Raw genomic sequence first — 12,962 nt, 5'->3', positions numbered from 1 at the left:
TCATTTAGGGTCAAATTTCTTGCAATTAAAAAATGCAGGATGAAGAAAATAATAAACTGACCAAAAATAAATTTTTATTTAAAATAAAATAAATATCTAGCTAAACACATGGGGAATACCTTTCAATGTCACATTTACAAGTTTTTACGGGAATTCGTTTTTAATACTCAACGTTTTTAAATCTTAATTTGTAACTGTAAAATTAACCAGGAACTGTAAAATTTAAGTTTATGTTTTAAATTTAAGTTAATGTTTTAAGGAACTGTAAAATTTCATCCAAAATTTGGGTAAGTTATATTTTACCTTGCATAATTGTGTTCATTCAACGTGATATTAACGTAAAAATATTCAAAAACTGTTATACTGTATATTATAGAGCACTAATCAGCTAGTATTATCATACATAAATATTAAACACCCAGCATAAATGTTTACTACAATGAATTGCGGGCCAAGAAAAGCAGCTTTTCAGGAGATTGGGGGGGGGGATATATTGCTGTATCAGCAGTCAATTTTGTGGTGCTTAGAAACAAGGAATGTGAATAGAGAGATAGATTGGTGCCTGAAAAATATCTAAATATTAATGTCAGTGTCACTGTTTAGTAATAATTAAATTAGAAGCAGGTCGAAATCTTTTAACATCTTGAATGTAAAAAAACTCGTATTTAGCTCAACTAAGTAAAAGCAAAACTTAATTCAAAAGCATGATGTGCATTTTAAAACGTAAAAGTTTTCACTTGCATATTTTGCATACAAGCAGAACAAAAACATTACTTCAAAAATCTATTTTTAATACTTCTCTGTTTAATTTCTCCTTTCTAAGCAGTACTGCAGATTGCCTTATTAACAATACCGAGTGCGTTAAAAATAATATATTCTGATGTTAAACATCATCCAGCTTTTTATTACACATTGCAGAATCATTTTCCTCAGAAATAGCTTTCATTCGACCCGTCATCACTTTTGAATTCGGATGATTCTAAAAAAGCTCTCTATTCACAACAAATTTTTTCCGCTGTTTCAGATCCATACATTTCGAATTGTGATTAGCAGTTAACGTAGCATATTAAGTATAAATCTATTGGAACAACCTGTGCCAGGTAGCTTCTAAATCATCCTCTCGTTCTTATGCTTCGTTGGGTGGAGAAACCGTGCTCTCTAAAGGAATGTTTTCGATATTCTAAACAACGTTCCAGCTTCCCCAAACATGCTTCCAGAACATTGATTTTTAGTTAGTCTGCATCGCTTTCAAATAACTTTAATTTTATCTCTTTTACAATAAGAAGTGGCCGTCATCACCGTGCACACAGCTGGTGAATGCCTGATAGAGATAGCGTTAGTAACTGTGAAGCAGATGAATGCCAGATAGAGACAGCGTTAGAAACTGTGAAGCAGATGAATGCCTGATAGAAACAGCGTTAGTAACTGTGAAGCAGATGAATGCCTAATAGAGACAACGTTAATAACTGTGAAGCAGATGAATGCCTGATAGAGGCGGCGTTAGTAACTGGGAAGCAGATGAATGTTGGGCATTCTCAGCGCTAGACGTTTGGGGAGAACATTGTGGATGGCAAATGTATCCAGCGCTAATCATGAAGGGGTTTAAAAGCACTTTGCATTGAAAATTTGTGATACCGAGCTTTAAAAGTTTTAATTTCATACAAATTTATCGATTACAGTTAATTTAGATAATTGTTTGCTTCTAGAAATAGAACTTACGTGTTTTTCAAGTGGTTAATATCTGAAAAAATACGGCAATAGCATATGAGAATTGAAACTTTTCTTTTTTCTTTCGAGAAAGCAATAAACTCATTTTCCATTAAAATGGTTAAAATTGCAAAGTTGAAAAAACTGTCACATATTTTAGTAAATTCTGACAATTGCACCTGGCTTTAGAATGCATACATTTTTATAAAATGCTGCTGTTAAATTAAGAAAATTCGCTTCCAAGCGAGCGATATTTTTATACAGGTTTTACACATTTCAGCCGGCGAATGACTATAAACTTTAATCGAAGATATCGGTTGCAAGAATATCGGTTGAAGATATCAGTTAATTTGGGGTTGCAATTTATCTTTCAAACAAAATTATCTAAGGTAATGTTTCTTAGAACTTTATAGTAAATTTAATATATTCAAATAAATTTGCTTTTGTCTTAATAGAATTATTAAGTTGGAGACTTTTATTGCTAGTACTGAATTTTAACATAGTATTATAAATCATATTTATCTACTTATTACCTGAGACTGGTTAAAACAGAAGTCCCTGAGGAAAAACATGTATGCTTATATATTATTCTTTTTTTCGAGTTTGTACTACTATGAATTCTTATTTTAATTTTGATTTGTTTAGATATTGTGTTAAACCTCTTATACCACGGCTGCAGTTATTAATATTGTTCGGAAATTGCTTTGCTTTGACACCAATTTAATTTTAACTTTCGATGCTTTAAGTTTATTATGCTTATATATTGTTATAGCTATGTAGGAGACACTGGCGCATCTGGAACTCATTCTCCCCAGTCGTGACGTTCTAAAAGAGGGCAGATACATTTTTAACAGCTTCTTAATAAATAAAGATGTGAAACTTTTAACGCAGACTGGTTATGCAGTAACAAAGACAATATTTTTAATAAAAATTAAAATTTTGCATAGCCCTCGAATGTGAAGAAAATTCATCATATGAACTTAAAATCTGAACAAACACATGTACGAGTAGTTTTAAAACCCACCTTCAGTTTTCTTCGGTTCTTTCTCAACAGCCCAGCTAGGAGGCTTGGGTTTATATTCTGTGAATATATGTAATGTAGGTTAAGATATTTCCAGCAGAATAAATATACACAACATTAAACAAGATTAAAAAAAGGTTACATAATTTATATTACGTAGAATTAGAAACAATAAAATGAAGAATTACAAATATTTTATTACTAAAAACAACAAAAAGCTTAAATATTTTCAAATTATATTAAACGCATTATATATAAAACAAATGCTTTTATTTTAGAATCAACTCAGACCTGTAGCTTTCTGAGTTAAATAAAGAAAGCAATATTATACGCGAGTAATTAAAGTGTCGTTTTGAGAACTTATATTCATTCGGAAATAGCAATGACTTGTTATCATCATACCTATAAAAGAAAACTAAATAAATTGTATTAGATATAATATGTTAACTGCAGCAACAGAAAAAGATACATAGCCTTTACAATTAGCAGTACTTAGAAGAAAGAAATTAAGATTACGAACAAGTTATTTTTCTAAAGTAGAATTTTGTGAAGAGTTGCAAAGAAAAATCGAAACTACAAAGGTGTGGAAACATACACTGAAATACTGAACATTATTTAATAGAAGAATATGGAAATATGTAGTTAAACAAAGAAAAGAACAAAACATAAAAATACGTAGAAAAATAGAACAAATCATACAACATACAAAAAGTATGTAGTTTAGTAATCAAAGGAACAAATTTTGCAATTTCATTGCGAAATCTGTAGTTTAGCACTGGAACAAAAAATATAAAACATACAGTAATCATTAATTATATTTTAATTTCAAAGGTACAGCGATAAAATCTCAAATGCATGCCCTTTTTTAATTCAGTTTTTACACGGCAATAAAATCAGAGAAGTGGGAAATATAACGATATATAAAAGCAATATAGATATATTTTGTTTTCTGACTTTTGAAAATTATTAACTTTCTACCTGTGACTGTAACATTGGATGTAGTGAGGTCGACGCCATTCCTGTTCTGGGCCTCACAGCTGAATTCTGCGTTGTCCTCTGGAGTGCAGCGAGTGATGGTTAACGTGCAGACACCCGTTGGTTCATAGAATATTTGATATTCTGGACTGTGCCTCAGAATTTTCCGGGACTTGTACCATGTGATTTTGGGTTTAGGAGTCCCAGTCACTCGACATTCCAATCTGAATGACAAATAATATAAAGTGATTAATTTACTAAATCGGTTACGTAATATAAGAAGTTAACATACACGGTCTTAACACTTTATCCAAAATTATTAGGCCACAAGAGATGTTAGTCCCGAATGGGATATTATTCTCGAAACGGCACTTTGCGTTGAATCACTTATAAACAGTGTATGCCCTTTTCAAAATGTTGCTACCGAATATTATCGCCCTATATAATATTTAAAGAAATTAAATAATGTAAAATCTCTATGAATGCATTCATGTTTATCGCATTGTGAAATAACAACAGTACCTAGAGCCATCTAATTCTGAAAAACGTAGTCCTCTACCCAAATTTTGAATTTCAAATATGTTTTATTATCTATTTCATATTTTGTAAAACTTAAACGAATTTTTGATTAACAAACTCGACGATTTTAAAGCCAGCAGTGGCAACACTGTAAACGGAATAAAACATTTTTATCTAAAGCACGAAAGACTGTCTATCGAAAATTCTAAAGATATACTGTTTTTAAATATTTTAATATTTTGCTGTTGAATCGAATTTTATGAGCCATAATATCCAGAACATGATATTTAATATATAAAGTAAACACATAAAATATTATTAATAAAAAGAAATTTTGTAGAGCCATCTTACTAAGAAAACTGAACATTGATTATGATGAACTAATTCCCAATCTTTTCAATAAGATTGGGAAAAAAAAAGAAGAAAAGAAAAATATATGGTAACTATTAACTTTCTTACTTTTGCTGTTGAACTGTTTATGTCGTAAGTGCGAAGTAAATTATGGTTAATAATAAATTTTAAACGACAAAAAATAAAAAAAAATTTTTTAATCTGAAAGGCTTCAGATTTTAAATTACGTCCAAAGGGGCGTTTTTTTTTTTAACGTTTTGTGTGCTATTTTATTTATTAAATATCAAGTTCTTTGCACTTAGACCATAAAATTCAGTTCAGTACCAATGTCGCAAAATAATTTTTAAATGAGCATGTCTTTAGAATTTCCGATACACAGTCTCTCACGCTAGAGATTAAAAAAAAATTGTTTTTCTTCAGTGTTGCCATTGCTCGCTTTTAAATCATTGCCTTTGTTACTAGGTACCGTTGTTTTATCACAATGCGAGAAACATACATACATTTATGCGGAGTCTTCATTATTTAATTTCTTAAAATATAATAGAGGGCGATAATATTGGGTGGCAACAATTTGAAAAGTGAATCGGACATTTAAAGTGAACCAATGCAAAATGCCAAAACGAAAATAATAGTCCTTCAGGGCAAATTGCTCCTTTGGACTAAAAAGAAAAAGAAACAAAGAAATGGGATAGTAGGAGGGATTTTAACAGCTGACTGGTAGACTGCGAGCTCAGTGAGAGCGTAAACCTTAACAAACCCTTCTGAGCGACCGTTACAATCTGAAATGTTTCAAATTTTTTTATTTATTTATTTAAAGTTAAGAAGGTTGTAAACTTCAAGGCATTCTCTACAAATGAAATGCTCAATTAGAAAATAAATAAATTTGGAAACGATAATTAATTATTTGATCTGAAGGTGGTTGTTGTTGTTGTGTCTATGACAAGGCCTATTCAAATAGTGCCATGGGCGAAGATGACAGCTCTGGCAATCTGCAAAATGTCATCATCATAGAGGTTCAGTCTCTTAAACAATACCACAATTTGAATTCAGCACGTATGGCAGGAGAATTAAAAATGTGTGCAATTAGTCAGTTTTGTGCCCGGCAGTTATCATTGTTTCTGTAGTTTTTTTTATACTCTCTGTCAGTTTTCAGTTTCAGTCCTCTGTGATGGGTAATTCTAAATCTCACTTTTACTCTCGTGGAAATGTGCAACCCCTAGGGAGCGGGTCCCCGGGTGGCGGATAGGGAAATGCATGGAGGTTACTTCCTACCTCCATGGGGAAATGGTATAATTGGTTTTCCTTTGGGTGGCAGGGGGGAAGTAAATACCTTCCGCAGTTCAATAGGCAGAACTCCAACCTTTCGGGCAATGGCAGTCCTTTTTATGATGAGTCTGTTTTGAAGATCTATGTATCTTTATACGCCAATAAAGTCATGCTTGCAATTAAACCGATGATCAAGAATTGTTATAGTATTTATTTATGTCGTATCATTCATATGAACGTTAATTTACATAATAAAGTAATCTTTACAAAACTTTAAAATTTTAAGAAAACAATAGCAATTTGTTTATTGCTAACAGTTAATCTAAACGCATAATTATTCATAAAAGTAGTAGATTGTCCACTATAAATAAAGCGGAAATTCTAGACTGCTCATAATGTGAGTAAGTATTTTTCTTGCAAAGAAATACTCTAAGTATAAATGAATTGCATTTTTTGAAATTTTTGCCCGCTCGTGATTTTAAGCTTTTGCTTAAATATTGGAAACTATTTTGCAAATAATGTTCTGTAAGTCAGCTGATTAGTGGTAAATATTACATCTTACACCACTCACTCTAAAATAACTGTTTTCAAAGGCTCATTAAGATAATATTCTCATAAAAGTAAATTCCGCATTACAACATGAAAAAGGAAGCTGGATCTAAATAAAATGAAGGGGATTTTAGACAAAAAATATGTTAAAAGAAAGTTTTAATTCAAGCCTTCACTTCCATTTTTGGCCTTGGCCGCAGGGGCGTAGCTAGAGTTTCCAGCGCCCGGGGACAACTGAAGAATTTGCGACCCTTTCTGTGTGCCAAGAATGGAAAACATTTCATTAAAAAATTACGTAGCATCAATTTGGCACCTCTTGGATGCTGCGCCCGCGAACAGATGTTCCCCTTTGCCCCACCCTAGCTACGCCAATGCTTGGCCGTCATTTGCTGCATTTTAGTTCCCGAGAAAATCAGTGTAAATATATTACGCGTTCTTTAAAGAATCAAATGTTTACCCACAGACTTCATATACTATTGATAATTACTTGATTGTGCTTAATAGTCTTAATTCTGCTGTATTTATTTTGTTAATGAATTACAATAAATGAATATAATCTACATCACTAAACGTAACAGAAATGTATACCTTATCATATGCCCGGGTCTCGCTTCAACGTTTTCCAACGGGACTGTAAATCGAGGCGATGTTCCTGCTTCAGGTTTCATTGGGGCTGTTTTCTTGACAGGTGACAACGGAGCAACCTCTTCTTCTGGTAGTTCCGGTATACTCGTAGAAAGTTCCTCGGCACTCGATTCTTCCGACAGGCTGACTAAAGTGGCTTCAGCGGACGTGGTCTTATCAACACTTACGGTTGCTATCTCAGAATCAGGTATATATTCATAAGCTGTAAATAATATCAATAAGATTGATTTCAGATTATGGAAAGCTAAAATGTACATCGAAATAATAAATATTGATTTCAGTATAGACGCAAGTCACAAATTTATCTTTTCTGCACAAGAAGTTAATTTTCTATAACCAACAACTTAAGTACAAACGCATTACAGAAAACTTAGTGAATGACGTCTACGAATACAGTTCTTCAGCGTGAATGAGAAGATAACATCATTCAGTTCTTTTGAACGGTTGTTTATTTTTGTATTATTATGACCCCATCTGGTGAAAGTAAAGAGCTTTTAATTATACTGATATCTAGAATTATATTACACTGAATAACCAGTATTATAAACTAGTAGCGTCCCTTTTGTGGTATAGGATGATTCACACAGAAATGAATCCCATCCTATATAAATTGCGCACCTCTGCATAAACTATTTATTGATTTGCAAATGAGAAATGACAAGTAATTGAAAATTATTGAATCTCAAGAAAACTTTTAATTTCGGTAAACTTTTGTTAGCATATTTGAAAACACTTCTAAAATTTAATTTTTTGGTCCCTTTCAGATCGGAAAACAAAAGAAAAATTTATGTACTTGTATATGTGATAAGAATGTAGGATTTATTGCACCCCTATGCGAAATTCCTCATTTCCAGCAACAACTATAATGCGATTGCACACGCAGTCATGACAAGCTGATTTATGTAAGTGTAGGTCCTGGCAGTGAAGCCCGGTGGCGCAGTGGCTATCGCATCGAGCAGCAGCACCACAGGTCCGGGGTTTGATTCCCGGGCTGGGCAAGTTCGACTCAGCCTTTCATCTCTTGATTTCCATCACTTCGGTTGATAAAACGAGTACCAAGTTCGCTTGGGGACTAAACACCGGGGGTCCTGCGACAAGCTGACCACTTGTTCAAGGAAAATGCTTATGCACCCCGAAGCCCACGGTCAAGAAAGCAGATTTCAGGGCACTGCAGGCTTATTAGAGCTGTTACGTCACTGAGTTGTTTTTTTTTTTTTAAATGCCGGCAGTTTGTAGAGAAAAAGAAATTAAAAATTAAGCGAAGGAGAAATTATGCAGCAGCATTGACAAGAAATGCAAATTCTCTTAAAGGAAGCGATACGCGTTTTTGAAAAGAAAAACGTTTTTTCGTTTTTTGATGGTTAACATAGCAGTAGTATCTGATAATCTTATATAGTGCTGTGTAAGAACGGGTTTGTAATGTACTAAATGCACACAGAACAAATGGTAGCTTGGTAAAATTTATTTTCACAAAAGAGACACTTTATAGTTCTAGAACTTTAAAAAAAGGACACGTACAGCTCTTCTCAGTATCGTGGAGCATAATCAGTAGTTATCACTTTAAAGTATTAAGAACGTTAAGCAGAGCGCAATTCTAACTCTGAACATTACATTCTAACTCTGGAAATTATTCTAACTCTAACATCAAACTTTACATTTTAATTCTAATTCTTTTCATTCTAACTCTGGGTATCTAACTCTGGAGATCTAATTACATTCTAATTCTTAACTTTACATTCTAACCCTGGAGGTCTAACTCTGAACTAAAATCTAAGAACTATTGCTCTCCCCGGTCTGATACAGTTTTTTCTCCCGATCTCTGAGAAATCTCTAATCTTCTTCTCGAAACTCCTGGAAGCATATGAAGGCCGGATACGGTTATAGTTACATATAGGGATCAAATACAGTTATTTAATTACAGTTATACAAAGACCGGACCAAAATGTCGCCAAATTTGGCGATTTTTCCAAAAAATAGTCGCCAAAACCATTGCTTGTTTGGTGATATCTTGCCAATTTACCGAGATCGCCATTTGCCTCAGTGTTAAATACGCTTTCCCCTTAAATCTTATTTTTACGGTAGAGCTTTTCTTTTCTTGAAGCTGTTGATGTTACATTATACAAAATTCAAAACAATAGAATCAACAAATTCAACAAATCTACACAGATAGAATTATTCCTGATGCAAGATAATCTTTGAGAATTTTAAAGCTCTTATTCGTAAAGATTTACGTTTCTCGATGATTAGCTGTCTCCAATTGACACTAAATTTGATGGTATATAAAACACTGGTTATGTTAATATATACCTATAAAACACGAGTTTATTTTCCAGATATAATTTACATCACCTCTTACCGAAACGACACGTATTTGTAAGGATAAGGCTGAACTTAAGAATAAACTTATTAAAATGAATTTTGTGATAATACATTGAAATGTTACAGTTATACATTCCTGAAATAAATTGTCAAGTTTGCGTACATATTAATCTTGTTCTCCTCAGAAAATTTCCTGTAATAAATTAGTTTACACGAAGTTAATAAAATGAAATTGCTTACACTCCACAGTCAATTGAGTACGAGTGACAGCTTCTCCAGCTTTGTTAACTGCTTTGCACATATATTCCCCCATGTCTTCTGGGAATACCTCTGACAGAAAAAGTTCGCAGTAGCCATCTTTTCGCTGCGTTGTCCATACTTCGGAATTCTCACGGACTTCCCGGTTGTTGTGGTACCAAGTGATCTTTGGCACAGGTATACCAGTAACCTGAAAAGAAGAACACTAATTATGTTTTTTTCAGATTTCCAGAATCAAGAGAGTCTACCATTCTGAGAATTTCAAAAAAAAAAAAAAAAAAAAAATACGAAAACAATTTTTCTCAGCTGCAGAGAATTCATACGCGTAAAAGACTATGCTTAAAATATTTTTTTCGAAATTTTAATTCTTTTCAGAGTTATAGCCCAAAGTAGGTTTTAAGCTAATTGATGTAAAAGTTCATCGCAATTTCTTTGAGTTTTCTCGAAAATCATGCTGTTTTGTCAATGTCCTTCCAAATTATCCACCTGATTAATTTTTCTAAATTTTATTGTACTTGAAATTCTCAAACGGTACGCACCTTTGCTACCAAATGTTCAAAGTAGATTTTACTTAATTAAGAGTTATTTTTTAATTTTGAAGGCTATAATTTCCCTAGTGTAACATTATTAAATAAATCTTGCCTTAAAATTATTTTTCTTCAACTTTGTGAAAAGTTTTTTTTTATTTGCTTATTTTAGGTGTTTTCCACCAGTGTGTATTAGCTGATAACATTTTTTTCAGATATTACTGCTCGCAGTGATACATTCCATTTTGAAATATTTTTATTTAATCCCTTTTACAATAAATTTTAAAATAATAATAATTTCTAAAGCTTTCGACATTTCTTTTAATAATTAATTTACCAGCAGAAGAAAATTTAAAAACACTTATCGACTTAGCTTTCTTAGGCTGTATGCCACTCTAAGTTACAATGCAAGGCGCATATGGATATAAACAAGTCTAAGCGAAAACCAGTCTAAGCGTCGGCAGCTGATGAAATGTCTAATTGTATAATCACAAAACACCCAGTCTCTTTTTGCTTCCATACAATGAACAAAGCCAGAACAATGAACAATTCTTATTTACTAACAATCGGCATCTGTATACATAACCTTTGGCACAAAGTTGTATTGAAATTCAGTATGCGTTTTGTTAGATTCGTATTTAAATAAAACACTATTTAAACAAATTAACCAATTTTCGCTTAAACGAAGGCCGGCTTAACCGAAACAGTGGAGAAAATTAAATATCAAAGCAGACAGTTTGAAAACAATCATTTCACATTTTTTAATCATTGTTTTCTTTAGAGGTAGGTAATCGTGGTTAGTAAATTTTTCATTTTTCATATTGGAAACAAAATAATCTGAATCATTGCTAGTAAAAACAAAGAACTTTGAATTGTTTGCCTAAAAGACGATTTTCAAGCCTCTATTTTCGTTACAGAATAACTTATCTTAATTAACTAGTTATTACAACTTTTCCTTCCCGTATTACTTACCAGAATAAAAATTATCTGTGAGTATTTAAACTGAGATTTTTTGGATTTGAGACAGAGAGTGTTTGTAGCATCGCGTGCGCACTACGTGGTTAGTTCCTGCCAGCTCTAATAGTTAGAACTATTTGGTTTTGCGGTCTCTCCCTGTCGACACTTCAAATCTGACACGCCTGTAAAAGTATTCATCCAGCTTGTAGCTTCTTCTTAAATTGTGTAGTCCTGAACTACTGTTCAACATTTAATTTACATCTGGCTGTTATGCATATTTGTATCACCCCGAGGGTTGATCATTGTAGCACAACAGTGCGCACACATGTTCTCAGTTCTGTTTAAATTTAAAAAAAAAAGGTTACCATAATCTTTTTAAGATTTTGTCGTAGTTTTCAGACATAGCGATAACTCGCTTCACGTCTGTTAACCCTTTCCGGCACGCTACCTTTTAAAGTCGGAGTTTTGATTAAAAAAAAAAAAAAGGTAGGCAGTATAATTAGACCTAGAGGAGTACACAAGAAAAATTTTGTGAAGATAGCACTTATCGTTTTAATTCTGTGGGTGTGTCCAAAGTGGAACACCCACAGTGATTGAATAGAGCTTCGAAACGAGTGCTGAAACGAGCATTGAACTGACCTATGAGTTGCGGAGAAACAAAGAATACAGACTCTCAGTTGTCCTAGATTATCGGTGAATCCGGTCTGGGCACACCTAGAGTTCGCCTTTTGATTTTAGGCAAGATTTCAAGGTAAAAATTTAAACTAATATAGAATAAGGAGATTAGCATACAGCCAAAAAAAATAACATAGAAATTTCTTTTCAAACAATTCCTTTTATACCCTAAAAAAATTTGGAAGTTTCTTTGAAAAATGAGGGTCTTAAAAAACTAAACATGGCTAAAATATATGAACTGGTTTGGGTTGAGCTGCCATCTAGGTCTTAAACAGCATTCCCAGGTCATGTGTAACCTTATATCATAGCAGGGAATTTTAGCCATTTTATAAGGAAATTTATCAGGAGCTCTCACCATTCCTTTAAAAATATTTCGGTAAACGATTATGAAATTGAAAAGTAACGTTTATTTATGGACTATTTAAAGTTTTTTAATGTCATATTTCCGTTAAGAATTGTGCCCCTCACGTTGCCAATTTACACAAGAATACTATAATTTTTAACGCTTGTTTTCGAACTTTACTCATTACACATCGGCTAAACCGTTTAAAAGCAGTAACTGTAATTAAAATAAAAACGTAACATTTTCTTACAATTATAAATGCTACTATTTTAGTTTTTTTCGGATTTAAATGAAAATTAGAATAGAGAAATATTGGAATTCATTTTATGTAAAATCTTTTCTAAAGTACCAGTATTCTCCGAAATGATGGGCACAAATAAAAGTCACTTTTTTTTTCTTTCCTTCCCCCCCCCTTCTAACTCCATTACATAGAACTCTTTTTACCCCATGTACTTAGTTGGTATGTCTTCTCACTGCACTGCTATATGTGTAACATAAAGCGATTAGCCCATGATTCCAAACTTGTGAGAAACTCTGCAATACCTTGTAACAACGTTAGTCCGAATCTGGGCCTAGGTGTGCCGGAGAATGGAGCCGCGGGTTAGTAGCATCTGCGATTATTGCTGTTTAAATCCTGGCTAATGCAGCTGATTCCGGAGAAGTGCTGTCAAAAACTGTAAGCTACGGTTGAAAGCTTAACACGTTAAAATTAAAACTGGGGTTTCCCTTAGGCTTAGAGTAAAACTGAAGTGTGAATTTTAGAAAAGTGAAGTGGTATCTGTATTCTGATGTAAATTCTCAAGTAGAGACCAATTAAAGATTTTGAGTTAAATTTTATTGTATTCTTAGC

General features: G+C 32.9%; 1 protein-coding gene across 1 annotated transcript in view; it reads right to left on the bottom strand.

Annotated features, from left to right (window-relative positions):
- Nucleotides 1-12,962, bottom strand: part of LOC118183992 (uncharacterized) — a 543,427-nt gene that overhangs the window by 126,695 nt on the left and 403,770 nt on the right. Inside the window, exons 125-128 of the mRNA XM_085809921.1 lie at nt 9,593-9,800; nt 6,977-7,235; nt 3,707-3,927; nt 2,732-2,788 (exon numbers count right to left, since the gene is read on the bottom strand). Coding sequence (XP_085666047.1) covers nt 2,732-2,788; nt 3,707-3,927; nt 6,977-7,235; nt 9,593-9,800 — 745 coding nt within the window. The remainder of the gene's footprint in view (nt 1-2,731; nt 2,789-3,706; nt 3,928-6,976; nt 7,236-9,592; nt 9,801-12,962) is intronic.

The sequence above is a fragment of the Stegodyphus dumicola genome, chromosome 2, assembly GCF_044657685.1.
Source record: "Stegodyphus dumicola isolate Sdum_Otavi_A_Nest chromosome 2, ASM4465768v1".
NCBI classification, from domain to species: Eukaryota; Metazoa; Arthropoda; class Arachnida; order Araneae; family Eresidae; genus Stegodyphus; species Stegodyphus dumicola.
Note: the sequence above shows the minus strand (reverse complement) of the source record. Positions and strands in the feature narration are given on the sequence as shown.